The 18,137-nt window shown below is 37.6% G+C and overlaps 1 protein-coding gene across 1 annotated transcript in view; it reads left to right on the top strand.

Moving 5' to 3' along the window:
• Positions 1-18,137, top strand: part of DNAH12 (dynein axonemal heavy chain 12) — a 169,930-nt gene that overhangs the window by 94,042 nt on the left and 57,751 nt on the right. Inside the window, exons 40-46 of the mRNA XM_029917884.1 lie at positions 382-681; positions 1,214-1,392; positions 2,842-3,034; positions 3,638-3,799; positions 8,939-9,133; positions 15,798-15,931; positions 17,665-17,827. Coding sequence (XP_029773744.1) covers positions 382-681; positions 1,214-1,392; positions 2,842-3,034; positions 3,638-3,799; positions 8,939-9,133; positions 15,798-15,931; positions 17,665-17,827 — 1,326 coding nt within the window. The remainder of the gene's footprint in view (positions 1-381; positions 682-1,213; positions 1,393-2,841; positions 3,035-3,637; positions 3,800-8,938; positions 9,134-15,797; positions 15,932-17,664; positions 17,828-18,137) is intronic.

Genomic DNA, 18,137 nt, shown 5'->3' with positions numbered 1-18,137 from the left:
GTGTGTGTGTGTGTGTGTGTGTGTGTGTGTGTGTGTGTGTGTGTGAGAGGGAGACGGGGGCGGGGGGGGGGGAAGGGGAGGGGGAGGGGCTGGAGAGCAGGGGAGGGGCAGAGAGAGAGAGAGAGAGAGAGAGAGGGAATCCCTAGCAAGTTCTGTGCTGTTAGTATGGAGCCCAACGCGGGGCTCAATCTCACAAACCGTGAAATGATGACCTGAACTAAAACTAAGAGTCAGAGGCTTAACCAACTGAGCCACCCAGGTACCCCCAAACCAGAATAATCTGATAGGATAAATAAAATATTTCCTATAATAAACGATTTGTTATATGACTTTGCTTATTATAATCATTATATTTTTCCCTTGTTGCTTTTTCATATGCAGATATATAAACAATCCATGCAAAATCTTTTGCCCACGCCCACAAAATCCCATTACACCTTCAACTTGCGGGATTTCTCACGCGTCATCCAGGGCTGCTTACTCATTGAAAAAGACGCTGTGGAGAGCAAGCACACCATGACCCGCTTGTTCGTGCATGAAGTTCTCCGGGTGTTTTATGACCGTCTCGTTAATGATAATGATCGATACTGGCTGTTCAATTTAATCAAAGCTGTTATAAAGGATCATTTTAAAGAATCATTTGATGGTGTCTTTTCACATTTGAAGAGACAGAATGCACCAGTGAGTATGTTTAGTGATTGTACACATATTCAGTTAAAACAGTACAATAGCATGAATTGTTACAATCAACTTAGCTTTAAAAAAATACTGTTGCTTCTTAACAATCATATTCTTTTCACTTTCCTTGGTAATAGGTATTTATTTTGAGAAGATTTGTCTTCAGACAAATTATGTAACATAGAAGTTATTTAAGTAATAAAACCTTATATGATAGGGATTAAATGATACAACAAAAGTATTTAACACGGTGACCATCCTTTAGTACTACTCAATAAATGAGAGCCACTCAGAATGAATTGTCTAGGCTTTTGGGGGGAAAAACATAAAACAGAAAAGTTTGTTCTTTTTATTTTTGAGGATATAATATAATTTCAGGTGTTAATTTTACAAATATATTATTTACTACCCTATTTGAAAGAATTAATTGATAATCATCCTTATAACATGGACAAAACAAAACCTTATGTAATATTTCATTACATTCATTTTATAAAATGTTGAATTTCGTAACTTGTTGATTTTCATTCTATAGATCTCTGAAGAGGACTTGAGAAATCTCATGTTTGGCGATTATATGAATCCTGATCTTGAAGGAGATGACAGAGTTTACGTTGAAATTTCAAATATTCATCATTTTAGTGACATTGTGGAACAATGCTTAGATGAGTACAATCAAACTCACAAAACAAGAATGAACCTTGTTATTTTTAGGTACCTACATTTGGTATTCATGGTGGAAATTGCTATTTATAAAATTTTTCTGTGAAATATTTAAAGTATACCAAAAGATATAAAGAAAACTATGATGAGTAATCTTGTACAGATCATGTAACTTGAGACATAAAAGATAGAAATTGATTTGAAGTCCCTTGTGTAGTCAGTGCTCTCTCTCTCTGCACCCCCGTCATATCCTGCAAGAGTAAAAGGAAACTCGTGTCATGTGCTTTTCACTACACGTGTGAGTTCCTGAACATATATGCATAGTCTTATTTAGCATTTAATTTTTTAAGAGTTTTTTCTTTTTGTTTTTTTGGGAGAGACACGGAGCCTGAGCAGGGCAGGGGCAGAGAAAGGGAGACACAGAATCCAAAGCAGGCTCCAGGCTCCGCTCTGATCTGTTAGTACAGAGCCCGATGCAGGGCTTGAACCCACAAACTGTGGTATAGTGACCTGAGCTGAAGTCAGACACAACTGACTGAGCCACCCAGGTGCCCCTTATGTTGCATGTTTAAAACTTAAATAATATCATACTGTCTATATTCATCAGATTTTTTCCTGTATTGTTTGTGAGAATCACAACAAATGAGTTTTTACTGCTAACACAATGTGGTCATTCTTCTGAGACAGACTTGTAGGTGACTTCCAGTTTTTGCAATTACAAAAAAAGATGTGAGTATTCACATCTCTTTGGGTATACATGTTAGAATTTCTCTAGCTTATATTTCTAAAAGTGAAATTATTATGTCATGGTATGTAAGGGTCTTCTATTTTACCAAGTTTTGCTGACATATCTTCAAAAATGATTATTTAAGAGCTTTCATTGTCCTTCAAGGATTGCCAGACTTGGTAAGTTTTGCCAGTTTTGCCAGTCTAAAGGAGAGTGGAATGGTATTTCATTGTGGCTCCAATTTTAATTTCCCTAATTATTAGTGAGGCTGAGTGTCTTTACAGAATTTGTTAATTTTATGGATAACCAATTTTTCCATTTCTCACATAGAAATCCTACTATTAAAAAATTGAAGAGGGGTACCTGGCTGGCTCAGTTGGTAGAGCATATTACTCTTGATCTTGGAGTCGTAGGCTTGAGCCCCACATTGGGTGTAGATATTACTTAAAAATAAATCTTTACAAAAAGTAGATTAAAGAGATGTTTTCAACAAAAACAATGATATGCTTTCAGTATAAGTAGTTATAATTGCATTTTATTTCTATAATTTGTATATTACACTTCTTGAATTTGTACTTTCGTTTTCCTTTGCATCAGATGATTCCATTGTAATGTCTTTTGAAAAACAGCACTTTTTGATGATTAGCTCTTTAAAACTGGGATAGTAACATGGGATAGCAAAGTTCATCCTTCCAAGAATATAAAATAATAGTTACCTGTAACTACACATTTACATTCGTATTTTCAAGCATAGTAATACTGATATTTCCTAGGTATGTATTGGAACATTTATCACGAATATGTCGAATTCTAAAGCAGTCAGGTGGAAATGCTTTGCTTGTTGGACTTGGAGGCAGTGGTCGTCAGTCTTTAACTCGTCTGGCTACATCCATGGCAAAAATGCAGATTTTCCAACCAGAAATTTCTAAAAGCTATGGTATGAATGAATGGAGAGAGGATCTGAAGGTAAAATTATGGAGAAACCTAGTGTCTAAAATAGTATCAGAGCTGTGAAGAGACAGCCAACCTGTATGGTTGTGTGCTGACCACGCTGGTGATGATAATATTTTCCATAGAGCAGTGACTGTATGCGCGGAGCGCTGTCCTACGTGCTTTAGGTACGTGAGGTCATTCTGTGGGCACGACAGTTCAGCGAAGCAGGTGTGGTTTCGTCTGTTTTACTGATGAGGAAACAAGTTGAGGGAAGGTATCCACAGCAGAGCAGGATTTGTCATTTGTCTTTTCCACTGAGGCTGCTAATTCTGTCTTTATTCTAGTTCAGAGAGGTCTTATTTCCGGTAAATGTATGTTTTCCAGCAGATTGTTAAATATGAACCCTGATGATGATGATGTCAGTAATGTTGTACAATTACTGTTGCTTTCCCAGTAACCAATAAAATACTGGGGTGCATCCCTGGGGCTTCATCCTCACGTGCCTCACCTCCCTCACAGAAGTGGAAAGAGGTACTACTCTAAAAGAGTGTCATTATCAAAAGAAGGGAAAGGAAGGGAAAGCAAAAACAACAGATGTGTACCATATTCTGCTTACAAGTGTATTTTTATTTTAAGGTTCTATTGAAGAATGCAGGCATGAAGGGCCAGAAGACAGTCTTTCTAATCACGGATACGCAGATTAAAGAGGAAGCTTTCCTGGAGGATGTTGACAGTGTGCTCAATACTGGAGAAGTACCTAACATTTTTGCTGCCGATGAAAAACAGGAAGTGATGGAGGTAAATGCTTTTCAGGGGGTGCCTCTCCCAGCCCAGAAATGTTCTTATCTAGCAACTCTTTCTCTGCTCTTCAGGATAAGTTGGGCTTCTGAATAGGATTTTGGTAATTAAAAGCTTAAAAGTATATTATTTTAATGTATCTATTTCTGGTAAACTTCAAATGGCTTCTACTACAGTTATGAGATAGAATTTTTATAATTCCTTTTTTTTGTAATGATGGCAATTTCATCTCATTGATCTTACTTAGCATTGATCCTACTTAGCATGAGTGATATTTTAAATCACATCTTAGGGTTACAGTGATATGAAAAATATAGCTTTGAAACACTGATTGACTAGCTCTTATGGTTTACCACTGGTTAACAAGTGTTTTTAAAGCCCTAGTAAAACTGTTTGTCTTCACAATTCTGACATATCTAAGCATCATGCTTGTGATTTAATTGACAAAAAAAAGACAGTTGTGAAGTGCCGACTACTTTTGATGTTCTGTGCTTCTACCCCGATTTCTAATATCTCCCTACACAAGATCTCGGCTAGCGTTTTTTTCTTTCTTGTTGCCATAACTACTTTTACCCATGGACTATATCACTCATAGCTGGATGCTTTATTCCAGTTTCCAGCAATAGCATGTGGAGTAAAACGGATTCACCCTAGTACTTAAAGCACCTCCTTTTCTCATGTATGGAGTGGAGCTAGTATATACATGGTAGTTTCTCCTACATAGAGTTGTTGTGAGGTCTGTAGGTCAAATGAAATGAAACACTTAGGGAGCATCAGGTACTTAGAACACCCTCAATAGATGATATATTACCACTTTGTGGCCTGGTGGGGGCTGGGGGTGTGGTGGAGAAAAGGAATAAAGATCCCAAATTCTTTCCTTTATCTGGGTAATGTCAAGGGTGTGGCCAAGATTGCTGGAAAAAATGGTAATTTTCCGAATTCTTAGGATACATTCATCCCCTTTATGCTCATGCAAGAAATAGTCACCCTTGGGAAGTGAGAATTCCTAAGCTTTGCTAAACTTTCCTGCTCACTTTAGCTATCTACAAAACTTTTTCATTGCTTTAGTATTTTGTTTGAAAAGATAGATAAAATTGATAAACCTTTCTTTCTTTGAAAAGATAAACAAAATTGATGAACCTTTTTTTTCAGGATTGGTTTAACATTTTTAAAAATTTAAATCTAACTTAGTTAACATATAGTATAATAATAATTTCAAGAATAGAATTTAGTGATTCATCACTTACATGTAATACCTAGTGCTCATCCCAACAAGTGTCCTCCTTAATGTCCCTCATTCCTTCCACCCTTCCCTCCACCCAACGCCGTCCATTTGTTCTCTGTATTTAAGACTCTTTTATGATTTGTCTCCCTCTCTGTTTGTGATCTGAGCTGAAACCAAGAGTCAGACACTTAACTGACTGAACCACGAAGGTGCCCCTTACTTTTCTATTTTAAAACACTTAAGGAAAGGTATTAAGCAGGCTGTGTTGTAGCCTATGAACAAGTAATATATTGTATCATTTATCTTGAATATATCATAGATAAGCTGCTATATAACGATTGCCACTTCAGATAGCTGTGAAATTAGGTGATTAACTAGTTGTTACTTAACCTTCTACTTTCTGTATAAGTCTAATTACATGAAACAGAAGTTGGTGTTTTGATTTTTTACTTTGCTTCTCTGTTTTGAGTGTCATTGCAACTACTGTATTGTAAATGATGGAAAATAATTGCGTATGTTAAAAAAATATGAAACTTTATAAAGTAAAAAAAGTACTTAAAATTTTTAAATTAAAAAAAAATAAAAAATAAAACATCAGCATGAAGCAAAGAGAAACAGGGATGCATTTCAGGACTCCTGAGTTCTGACTATGGCTATCTTTGTGGATAAATTGTTTGGTGTTCCTAGACTTGGAATATGAAGTAAAGAAGTTCTTAAGGCACTGTTGGATCATACCACAAAAAAAATACTGAGGCAGTGATTCCTATCAAAATAACACCAGCATTCTTCACAGAGCTAAAATACACAATCCTAAAATTTGTATGGAACCAGAAAAGACCCCAAATACACAAAGCAATCCTGAAAAAGAAAACCAAAGCTTGAGGCATCACAATTCTGGACTTGAAGCTGTGTTACAAAGCTGTAATCATCAAGACAGCATGGGACGAGCAGAGAAACAGACACATAGGTGAATGGAACAGAAGAGAGAACCCAGAAGGGGACCCAGAAATGTATGGCCAACTAATCTTTAACAAAGCAGGGGCAAATATCCAATGGAAAAAAACCAGCCTCTTCAGTAAATGGTGCTGGGGAAACAGGACTACGACATGTAGCAAAATAAACCTGGACCACTGTCTTACACCATACACAAAAATAAACTCAGATGGATGAAAGACCTAAACCTAAGAATGGAAGCCATCAAACTCCTAGAGGAGAAAGCAGACAACAACCTCTTTGACCATGGCCACAGCAGCTTCTTGCTCAACACGTCTCTGAAGGCAAGGGAAACAAAAGCAAAAATGAACTATTGGGACTCATCAAGATAAAAACATTTTGCATGGCAAAGGAAACAATCAGCAAAAGTAAAAGGCAAATGACATATCAGATAAAGGGTTATTATCCAAAATCTATAAAGAACTTATCAAACTCAACACCAAAAAAACCCCAAATCATCCAGTGAACAAATGAGAGAGAGCGAGCACAAGCAGGGAAGGGGCAGAGAGAAGGAGAGACAGAATCCAAAATAGGCTCCACACCATAGCACAGAGCCCAGTGCCAGGCTCAAACTCATGAACAGTGAGATCATGCCCTGAGCTGAGATCAAGATTCGGATGCTTAACCAACTACACCACCCAGGTACCCCCAAACAGGGATTTCTTATTCACCACATTCAGTTCCTTCTTACAATCTCATTCATATTTGACATCATTCATTATTCTTTCAATTTTTTATTTTTATTTACTTTGAGGGAGAGAGAAAATCCGAAGCAGGCTTTGTGTTCCGACAGCATGGAACCTCACACGGGGCGTGATCTCACAAACCGTGACATCTGTTCTTTAGCTTGCATTGGGGTTCACTCTTTCTGTTGTACATCTTATGCGTTTCGACAGATAAGTACTGATGTGTGTTTGCCATTAAGTGTCATACGGGATAGTTTCCCTGACATAAAAATGCGATGAGTTACACCTATTTATGTCTCTCTTCCTCCCTTGAACTCCTAGCAACCTGTTGGGTTTTTATGGTCTCCATAATTTTAGCTTTTCCAGAATGTTATGTAATTGGAATCATACAGTATGTAGCTTTTTAGACTGGTTTCTTTCAGTTAACAATCTGCCTTTAAGTTTCTTCCATATCTTTTTAAGGCTTGATAGCTCATTTATTTTTATCACTGAATGATATTCCATTGAATGAAATTATCACAGCTTATTTATCCATTCACCTATTGGAGGACATCTTAGTTGCTTCCAAGTTTGGGCAGTTATGAATAAAGCTGCCGTAAAACTTTGTGGGTTTTTGTGTGGGCATAAGTTTTCAATTCTACTTTCCCTTGATGTTATGAAATTTCACTCCATTTATCTAAATTTTTATGTAGCTACTCATTTTCTTACACCCCTAAATCAGTCCTGTTCACAAAATATTTGTGTGTGTTGGCGGAGGTGGGGGACGGTATCACTCTCTCACAGACAGCTTATTGACCTAGAAACATTAACCATTATTTCTATGTAAATAACCCCCACACTTATATTACCATCCTGGCTCTTTCTCAAACTTCTGTACTGATGTTATCACCATGTATTACCTTTCTCTATTTACATGTCCCAGTATTAACTTAGACTTCATGCAAGTAGACCTTCTGAACATAATTTCATAGACCAACACTGATCATAATAATCATAATTTGAGAATTAGTCAGAATGCATATACAGAGTCAATTTATAATTTTCCATGAAGATAGATATCACATAAAGCAGAACATATCTATAATAGAGAATTTTTTGAGAAATTAAGTCCTTGCAGTAGCAACAGAAATTATATGATCATTATGACCATTCCTTATATCTACTATAAAAATTTTTTTTAAATCTATTTATAACGTAATTTATCGACTATGAAATTTTTTGTGCTCTGAACAAGGAGAAAGGTAGGATATGAAATAAAAGCTAATAGTTAGCTATGCATGTGTTCATGTGTAATAATGCATTTGATCCTTCAACAACCTTCTGATATAGGTACTCTTTCCCCCATTTTACAGATGAGGAAATTAGGTTACAGAGAGGTTAAATAACTTGCCCCAAGGTCACATACGTGATAAGCTGCAGGCTGTGGCTTGAATTCAAGAAATTTGGTTTTGGAGCCATGATGCCCAATGTCTTATAAGATGCCTATCTCATATAGAGATAAAGAAAGTTAAAAGTCACCCATAATCTCATTACCAGACAACCCCTGTTAACATTTTTAAATGTACAAATGTTGTTAAGAATAAAGTTAGAGCATTCAAACAGCATAAAAGTGTCCAAAATGAAAAAAAGAGTATGATGTAAACCAAGAAAAATGTCCAAAACAAAAAGTGAAAGCCTTCATCTCATACTCCCCCTTAAGTCCATCTCACCAAAGTAATATTAATAGTTTCTGTGATTACTTTCATAAAAAGGTATGTATGTGCTCACAAATGCCCTATGTATTTTTTAACTTAAAGATGATTTTACACACACTGTTGCATAATTTATTTTCTTTGCACTTTATCTTGCTGATCTTGCCGTAGCACATTCATCAATGTGCCTCATTTAACAATTGTATAAAATTTACAACATAGGAATGTTTTATAATGTTTTTAATGGGATGCTTTTGTTGTTTAGGTTTTTCCTCTTAGAAGCAATGTTGAATTATAGCCCTATACATATATCATGGTGAACTTTTCGTCAGTACTTTTATAAGTTAAATTCTTAGCAGATATTTATTTTCAAATTATAGAGTTAGGGAGTTGGAAAAAGTACAAACTATATCAAAGTCACTTTATTGATATAAGAAATTTAAAGATATTTACAAGGGGAATAATAAAATTCTTAATATTCTAGTAGCTACTAATCTCATTACCAGATTGTCTGTTTATGTTTACAAGGTTTTTATTTCCCTAGGGTGTTCGTCCTGTAGCTCAGGCTGGCAGTAAACACTCTGAGCTCAGTCCCTTGGCCCTGTTTGCATTCTTTGTGAATCGCTGCAAAGATAATCTTCATGTTGTGGTGGCCTTTAGCCCCATTGGAGATGCTTTTCGGAATCGCTTGAGACAGTTCCCATCCCTCATCAATTGCTGTACCATTGACTGGTTTCAGGTTTGTAATTTGGGGGCGGGGGGTTGGGTGGATGGGCAACTAAATCTTTTAGAACTTTTCTGAAATCTTACTCAAGCTCTGTTAATATACATTCAGCATGTGTTTCTTGATCGCTTACTCTGATGACAGGCATTGTGCTTGGTGCCAGGGACTGATACGCCTACATGATCCCCACAAGGAGTTCACATTCTAGACTGGAAGATAGAAAAGGCAGTTGGTAAAGGAGCCATCGTAATTACATAAAAGGTGCCAAAGGTGAACTTATTAGGACGACGAATCTCTGAACTATGAAAATGAATTACATGGAGGAGGAACGTATTAGGAACCAAGAGAATGTTTTACACACACACACACACACACATGTACATATGTATATGTAAAAATATATATAAATAGATCTATATCTGACGATATTGATATCTATATCTCTATACATATATTTATTATAAGTAACTAGCTCACATGATTATGGAGGCTGGCGAGTTTGAACATCTGCAGCCAGCAAGCTGGAGACCCAAGAAAACGAATGGTGTGTACAAGTTCCAGTCTGAAGGTCAGCAGGCTTGAGACCCAAGAAGAGCCAGTGTTTCCACTGGAGTCCAAAGGCAGGAAAAAACTGAAGGCAGTCAGGCAGGAGGAATTCCCCTTATTCTGGGAGTGTAGGAGTGTTCAGCATTTTTATTCTCTTCAGGCCTTCAATTGATTGGATGAGACCCATTCACATGAGGGAGGGCAGTCTGCTTTACTTAGTCTATTAATTTAAATATTAAACTTATCCTAAAGCACATTTCATAGCAATATCTGCTGTAATGTTTGACCAGATGTATGGGCACCTGGTGGCCCATAGTAAAACTGACACTTAAAACTAACCAACCGTCACAAGGGTGTAGTAAGTGCAAACGTAGAATAGTGAGGCGGGCATGTCTCATTTGGGCAAATGCATATATGTTGGCACAGCTGACTGGCAATGAGGATAGGAGGAGTTCAGCTGGAGCTTTGAGCGCCAAGTTATAATGGAATTTTTGAATGTGCCTAGGAATTTGATTTTGTACTAAAGACATTGTGGGAGCATTAACATATATTTAGCTAACATATTTTAAAGGAAAAATCCAAACACTTGGAGGCCATATGGCAGATGGTTTGGAACAGGGCAAAACAAGAGACAGGAAGACCAACTGAGTGGCCATTTCAGTCATGCCAATAGCAAATGATGAAGACTGCCACTTCACAGGTTTTCACTGCTGTATAAGACCATGAAGTCCTTATGCTGTTGAGAATAGTAGCTCATGGTATCTTCTATTTAATTGTTTTATGCCCAAAAGATTGTGGACTATAGATTCACCCTGGGTAATTTATTTTATTTATTTATTTATTTTTAATGTTTGTATTTATTTTTGAGACAGAGACAGAGCATGAGTGGGAGAGGGGCAGAGAGAGAGGGAGACAGAATCCAAAGCAGTCTCCAGGCCCTGAGTGGTCAGCACAGAGCCTGACACAGGGCTCAAACTCATCAATTGTGAGATCATGACCTGACCTGAAGTCATACCCTCAACCGACTGAGCCACCCACACGCCCTGGATAATTTATTTTAAAAAATAAATTTCTCGGGGCACCTGGGTGGCTCAGTAAGTTAAGCGTCCGACTTCAACTCAGGTCATAATCTTGCAGTTTGTGGGTTCGAGTCCTGCATTAGGCTCTGGGCTGACTGCTCAGAGCCTGGAGCCTGCTTCAGATTCTGTGTCTCCTTCCCTCGTGCCCTCCCCTGCTCACGCTCTGTCTCTCTGTCTCTCAAAAATAAATAAATGTTGAAAGAAAAATTTAAAAAATAAAAATAAAAATAAATTTCTCTGGGCACCTGGGTGGTTCAGTTGTTAAGCATCCAACTTTGGCTCAGGTCATGATCTCGTGATTTGTGGGTTCAAGCCCTGCATTGGGCTTTGTGCTAACAGCCCAGAGGCTGGAGACTGACTGAGGTTCTGTGTGTGTGTGTGTGTGTGTGTGTGTGTGTGTGTGTCTCTCTCTCTCTGCCACTTCCCCACTTGTACTCTGTCTCTTAAACATTAAAATAAATAAATAAAAATAAATTTCTGCTATTAATTTTATTTTCTTTTACCTATTTATCAGTTGCAAAACTAGTTCTTCCCTGCTTTAAAAAAATTTTTTTAATGTTTATTCATTTTTTGAGAGAGATGGAGCACAAATGGGGGAGGGGCAGAGAGAGAGGAAGACACAGAATCCCAAACAGGCTCCAGGCTCTGAGCTGTCAGCACAGAGCCCAATGTGGGGCTCAAACCCACAAACCAAGAGATCATGACCTGAGCCAAAGTTGGATGCTTAAGTGACTGAGCCACCCAGGTGCCCTAACTAGCTTTTACCTTTTGAGGACTGCACATATGTTTTAGCTAGTGGAAGTTTTAGTGTTTATACAATAATTAAAGCTGTGTGAAACAATTTTGATTTATGGAAACTGTATCTTCATATTATATCCATTAATTTGCCAAAAACCAACCAAAATCTGTTCAACCACAGATTATTCTTTCATGGAATCTTATAAGGACAGTTTGCTACTTTCTGGATGTCTTTGTCATAACCATGAGACTTTGTATTCTATTACAGTGATTCATAGTTGTTGAGAAAATATTTTTTAAGTGGGAACTGGGAGTTGCAGATAAGGGAGTGTATGTGGGTAACAGGAATGGAGGTTTTACAGGGAAGCAGTGGGGGTAGAGGGTCTGTCAGAATGAGGCTAACGGAGTTATCTGGGGCCTGGGTCCGTGAGGCTCAGGAAGCGAGTGTGAACCACTATGTGTTACATAGCTCAAGACAGCATTGACTTTTTGGCTAGATCTCTTTCCTTTTTTCTTTTTCTTTTTTTAATATTTGAGAGACCCTGCAAGTTGCGGGAGGACTAAGAGAAAGGGGGAGAGAGAATCTCAAGCTAATAGCACAGAGCCTGACATGGGGCTTGAACTCACAAAGCATGAGACCATGGCCTGAGCCAAAATCAAGAGACAGATGCTTAACCAACTGAGGCACCCAGGCGCCCTGGCTAGATCTTTAGTCTCAAGGTAGGGTATGTACTTACAGGGCCACCAAAGAAATTCAGATGATAAAGGAAGGAATTACTGGAATATTCCTTCATTTTTGTGTGAAACATGTAGATTAACACTGATACCCGTACTCTGTTTTGTAAGTCAGATGACCATATGTCACAGATAGTGCCCTAAGGTGCCCTAAGGGATCCCTGTGATAAACTGAAAAATTGAAGATGTAATATAATGAAGATCTAAGTGGATGTAAGAGAATGGCATAAACCAGCATAAGCTCGCTTGAGCTCTGTGTCAGCCTCATCATGAGGCAAAAGCAGTGACTACTTAAGATCTGACAAGATATTGGTTAGAACAAATTTAAGAAAGCTGTTTAAAATATGGATTTATACCAACTGTTTAAAAGATTTTTAAAAAATTTTTATTTATTTGAGAGAAAGCATGAGCAGGGGAGGGGCAGAGAGAGAAAGGGAGAGAGAGAATCCCGAGCAGACTCCATGCTGTCAGCATAAAACCCACTGTGGGGCTTGAACACAAACAGTAAGATCATGACCTGAGCCGAAATCAAGAGTGGGACACTTAAGCAACTGAGCCATCCAGGCATCCCATGACTGTTTAAACAACAAATCTTATCCCCAGGGTATATCATATCTTGCAATATTAGATTACGGTGGCCTGGAAGATACTACTGGAGTTTTGTCAATAGCCATTTTCTACCCACTCCATCCTTGTCTGTAGGATTTCTGATTTTGTCTGGAAAATTACCCTCCATGTAGCCATGCATCACAGGGATTGATTTTTGGCTAGTCTAAGTCATTTTTGGTGTTCTCAGTGCCTCTTACTATTGATTGGTTTATACATGAGTCTATTCATGACCTACTCCTTGCCAATGGATTCTGAGTTCAAGTCTATTTGGAAGCTTTGGGGATTAGTATTTTCAATATAAGAGTTACATGATAGGAAAAGGGCCTCCTCTGTCTCTCAGACTTGGTTTTTGAGGATGTAATGTCCATAGCTGCCACGGTCCTCTTGCTGCCATGATGGGGCAAGCTCAAGGATAAAATAAAGTGCATGGAGAATGGTAGAGGAAAAGGCTGGAAAGAACTGGTTCCTTGATACAATGGAGCTTCTAAATTAAGCAGGCCTGGAAGTACTGTACTTCTAGACTTCTTATTATATACAATGATCTACTTTGAAGACCCAGTAAGACTGGTTTCTGTCACTTTGGTCATAAATATTCTAACTGCTACAGATAGTTACTAAACCTTCATGATTAGCAGAATAATTAAAAACAAAGCACCTAGAACACAAAGATAAACCTTTGTAATGTTTTCAGTGATCTATAACTCCTACGACACTCTTACTCTGGCAATTTGCAAAAATTCACTGATCTCAGTAATCCTTAGAAGCCTCTTCTGAATTTTGAAAAATGTTAGTCCAACAAGAATACAATCTACTAGTAAATTTGCATACACTGGCAGTGTGTGCTTAAAACTTTTTGTTTACTAATTGAGTGCCAGGTCAAAAAATTTGAATTTCACTAGAATGGAGGGCCAGATGTTAAGAAAAATCGATCTTAAAATGAATATTGTCTGATACAAAGGAAAATCATGAAAGCATCTTGCTGAACCTAAATGAAATTTGGAAAAAGCTCTAATGAGCAAGTAAAGATTAATTGTTCATTTAGCATAAATTATTTCATTGAATAATATTTGGACTCCTCCTTGACAGATGCTGTCTTAGGTACTGAAGATAATGGCAATGAGGAAAAGTCCTTGCTTTCATGGATTTTACATTTTAGTGTCCAGGGGACACAGACAATGAACAAACGTGTATTTTTAAGTGCTAAGAAGAAAACTCAGGACCAGGAAGAGAGAAATGAGGGCAGGAAAGGCGTTTTACAAAGAGTGCTCTGGGAAGACCTTCCTAATAAGTTGGACTTTGTGCGGAGATGTGAAGGAGAACCTCACAGGGGTCTAGATGAGGAGGGTTCTAGTTGGAATAGCAAGTCCCAAGACCAGACACAGGAGCACAGGTAGCATATTCCACCAAAAGCAGAGGAATAATTTCACTGAGACTGGGAAGACTGGAGAATAAGCAAATTTGGGGGAAGAAAATAAAAAGTTCAGCTCTAGATGTCATAATGGGAATTATGGAATGCTAGTAACAGAAACCCAAATTAAACATAAGTTTTTTTCTCTCATAGAAAAAATCTGAGGGTAAGAAGACTGGGCTTTTATGGCTTGACAAAGTCATCAGAATCTAAGGTTCTTTCTTCTTTACTATCCTTAACATGTGGTTTCTACCCTCAAATTCATCTTATGGTCTCAGGTGGCTGCTGGAGTTCCACCTTCCACATCTGTGTCCCAGGCAAGAACTAGAATAATAGAAAGGACAAAAATGACACACTTCACACCTGTCAGAATGGTTAAAGTTAACAACACATGAAACAACAGGTGTTCATGAGGATGTGAATGAAGGGAAACTCTCTTTCACTGTTGGTGGGAATGCAAAGAAGTGCAGCCACTCTGGAAAATAATATGGAGATTCCTCAAAAGGTAGAAATAGAACTACCCTACAATCCAGTGATTGTACTACTAGATATTTACCCAAAGGATACAAAAATACTGATCCGAAGAGGTGCATGCACCCCAATGTTCACAGCAGTGTTATCAACAATAGCCAAAGTATGGAAGCAGCCCAAGTATCTATTGACTGATGATTGGATGAAGAAGGTGTGGTGCATATACACAATGGAATATTACTCAGCCATCAAATAGAATGACATCTACCATTTGCAATGACATGATAGAGCTAGAGTATTATGCTAAGTGAAATAAGATAAAAATACCATACAATTTCATTCTTATGAAATTTAAGAAACAAAGGAGAACATGGGAAAAAGGCAAACCAAGAAACAGACTCTTAATTATAGAGAACAAATTGATGGGTATTAGAGGGGAAAGGTGGGTGGAGGTATGGGTTAAATAGGTGATAGGGATTAAAGAATGCACTGTGATGAGTACCAGGTGTTGTATGGAAGTGTTAAATCACTATATTGTACACCTGAAGCTAACATTATATGTTAACTAATTGGAATTTTAATAAAAACCTTTTTAAAAAAGGACACACACCAGTTCTATGTAAGCCTTTCCTGAGGTCTCCACCCAACAACTGCTTATATGCCTTAATCTGCTCTGAATTGAAAGGGAATCTAGGCAATGTGGTCTTTTAGCTGAGCCTATGGTCATCTAGAATAAAATTGGAGTCCTAAGGAAAAAGAGATATTAGGTGGTATTGTGGGCAACTAGCAGCTTCTGTCATTGTCATACTAACTTTGGGCTGTCTACCAGATGTCCGAATAGGAGAGTTAGGAAAGCAGCGTTAACGTATTCTTGATCCGTAAAACATCATTGATTCTTCCTTTATATTTGCTATCTTTAATTATAAGCTCGTTCATAGATTTGGTTGTGACCTCAGTCCACCTAATTCTATTTTCCCCATTAAAGTTTTAATTTTCTCAACCCCAAATTCTTCTCATCAAGGAAGAGATTTACATAGTTGGAGTGGGACTACTCATCTTAAATTTCTTAAGTTTTTCTTTTTCTTATTTTTAGCCATGGCCTGAAGATGCCCTTGAACTTGTAGCTGTGAAATTCTTAGAAACACTGGAGCTTACTGAGGATGAGAGACGGGAGATAGTTCCAATCTGCAAACACTTTCACACTACCATTATGGATCTTTCAGAAAGGTTAATATTAATAAATTTTAAAATGACAATAATGCCTTGTATTTTAACATGTCTTTTTCTTTTTGTGAAAGCCCAAAATTTTAATAGGATTTCTATGTCTTCTAAATATTTCTGATCATTTAAGATGTCAGTTTGCAAGTAATGGAAAATGCCTTAATCCAAGGTTAAGAAAAAAGGGAGAATTTATGATAAAGATACAAGGGTATCTCACAAAGCTTACGAGAAAGAATACAGCTGGATCAACGATGCACTGGAAACAAGAGTTAGAAAGTCATCCTAAACCCAGAAATCCTTTTTCTCTGTTTCTCATCCTTGTTTCAGCTCTCTTTTCTGCTTTCTCTTTGCAGACGGCATTTCCTTTTATTTATTTATTTGTTTTGGTGTTTATTTGATTTTTCTCTAGTTTTGACATTATTAATATATTTATATATTAATATTATATAAATTTAACAGGAACAGCCTACCGATTTGATATATGTATATGATGTGAAATGATTACTACAATAAGCTTAGTAGTATTCTCATTTTTTTTTCTTGTGATGAGAACTTGTAAGATCGACTCTTTTAGCAAGTCTCAAACCACAATACAGTATTGTTAACTATAGTTACCATGGGGCACATCACATCCCTGGAACTTATTAACCTGGTAATTGGAAGTTTGTACCTTTTGACCACATCACCCATTTCTCCCACCCCCACCTACCCCCTGCTTCTGGAACCACCAATTTATTCTCCAATTCTGTGAGTTTTTTGTTTCTTTTTTTGTTTTTCTTTTTTAGGTTCCACATATAAATATATAAATGAGATCATATGGTATTTGGCAGACTGAATTTTCTACTTCCCATTGTATGTGGAAGGAACTGCCTCTTCATTCTCAAGTTTACTTTTTGCAATTCCAGCAATAGACAGGCCGATTGTCTGTTTCTAGCTCCCTATTCTAAATTTATCCCAAAATATGATTAGCTTCGTTTGTGTCCAGTGCCCAACCCTAGTCTAATCAGCTCTGGTTAAGATAGCAGGTTTCAGAGAGCAAACCTCGCTGACAGGACACTGGATGGAAGTTTTCAGAAAAGGAGAGGGGGATGGTAGGCTGTGGGTAACTCAAAAGTATCTGATTTACCTCTCTTCACTTCTGACACCCTCATTTCAAAAGCATGTAAACCAAGTGCTCATAGTGTATCATACAGCTCCTTGGCATGGTGGTTGAATTGGACAGTTGCACCAAGCCATGGGCTCTACTCTGTGTTCTTGCCATGAAACAATGTTGTTTTCATTGTTTCCATGTGTATGTGTCGTAGTCTTATACTTCTGGCCATACCCCACTCAGCCTAAGTGACACACTTTGTGCAAGGAATGATGACTCATCCTTGCTATCCTATCCCTGTGACACTTTCCTACCTTACATGATATCTTGAGTCCCTTACAGTGTTAGATCCTCTGACCTTATGAAACATATAAAAAGACCTGTATCTTTCTTGCTCCTGTTCACCTTTGATACCCATCTTTGGTAACTTGTGCTTTTTAAACACATCATGGCTATTTGATATTTTTAAGACAAGAAATTAGGGCATTTTATGTGTAGAATTCTTAGAATGTTACAAAGTTTAAGTACTCAGCATCTCCTAAATGAAATTAACTTTTGTCTTATAGGTTTATTGTTGCTTTGTTGAATGCACTTCTTACCTTGTGCAACTCATTACTTTGGAGTAAGCTATGTTGTCTGTCTCTCTTAGGTTCTTGCAGGAGTTAGGACGGCATAACTATGTTACTGCTACTTCTTACCTTGAACTAATTGCCTCATTTCGACAGCTTTTGACTAAGAGGCGACAAGCTGTCATGGAAGCAAAACAGCGATATGTGAATGGGCTTGACAAGTTAGCTTTTGCGGAGTCTCAGGTAAATTTGATGAGCGGCTCACAGTGGTAATATAGAATTATAATTTTTTACTGGGAAATATAAGAACTCATAAGTAACAAAGAGTTACAATTTATCCAGAATACATTATGCGCCAGGCATCCTGTTCTGTGCCTCACACACATTCCTTCATTAATTCCTCCTAACCACTCCATGAGGTAGACACTAAGGATGCCCACTGTACAAACGAGTTAAAGTGAGTTTTAGAGAAATTCACCGAGTTTCCCAGACCACACAGACTCAAATACATCCTGTTTGATTCTTAATATTTTGCCATTTGGAGAGAATACAA

This window comes from Suricata suricatta, chromosome 12 (genome assembly GCF_006229205.1).
Source record: "Suricata suricatta isolate VVHF042 chromosome 12, meerkat_22Aug2017_6uvM2_HiC, whole genome shotgun sequence".
In the NCBI taxonomy this organism is placed as follows: Eukaryota; Metazoa; Chordata; class Mammalia; order Carnivora; family Herpestidae; genus Suricata; species Suricata suricatta.
This window is presented reverse-complemented; position numbering and strand designations above follow the sequence as displayed.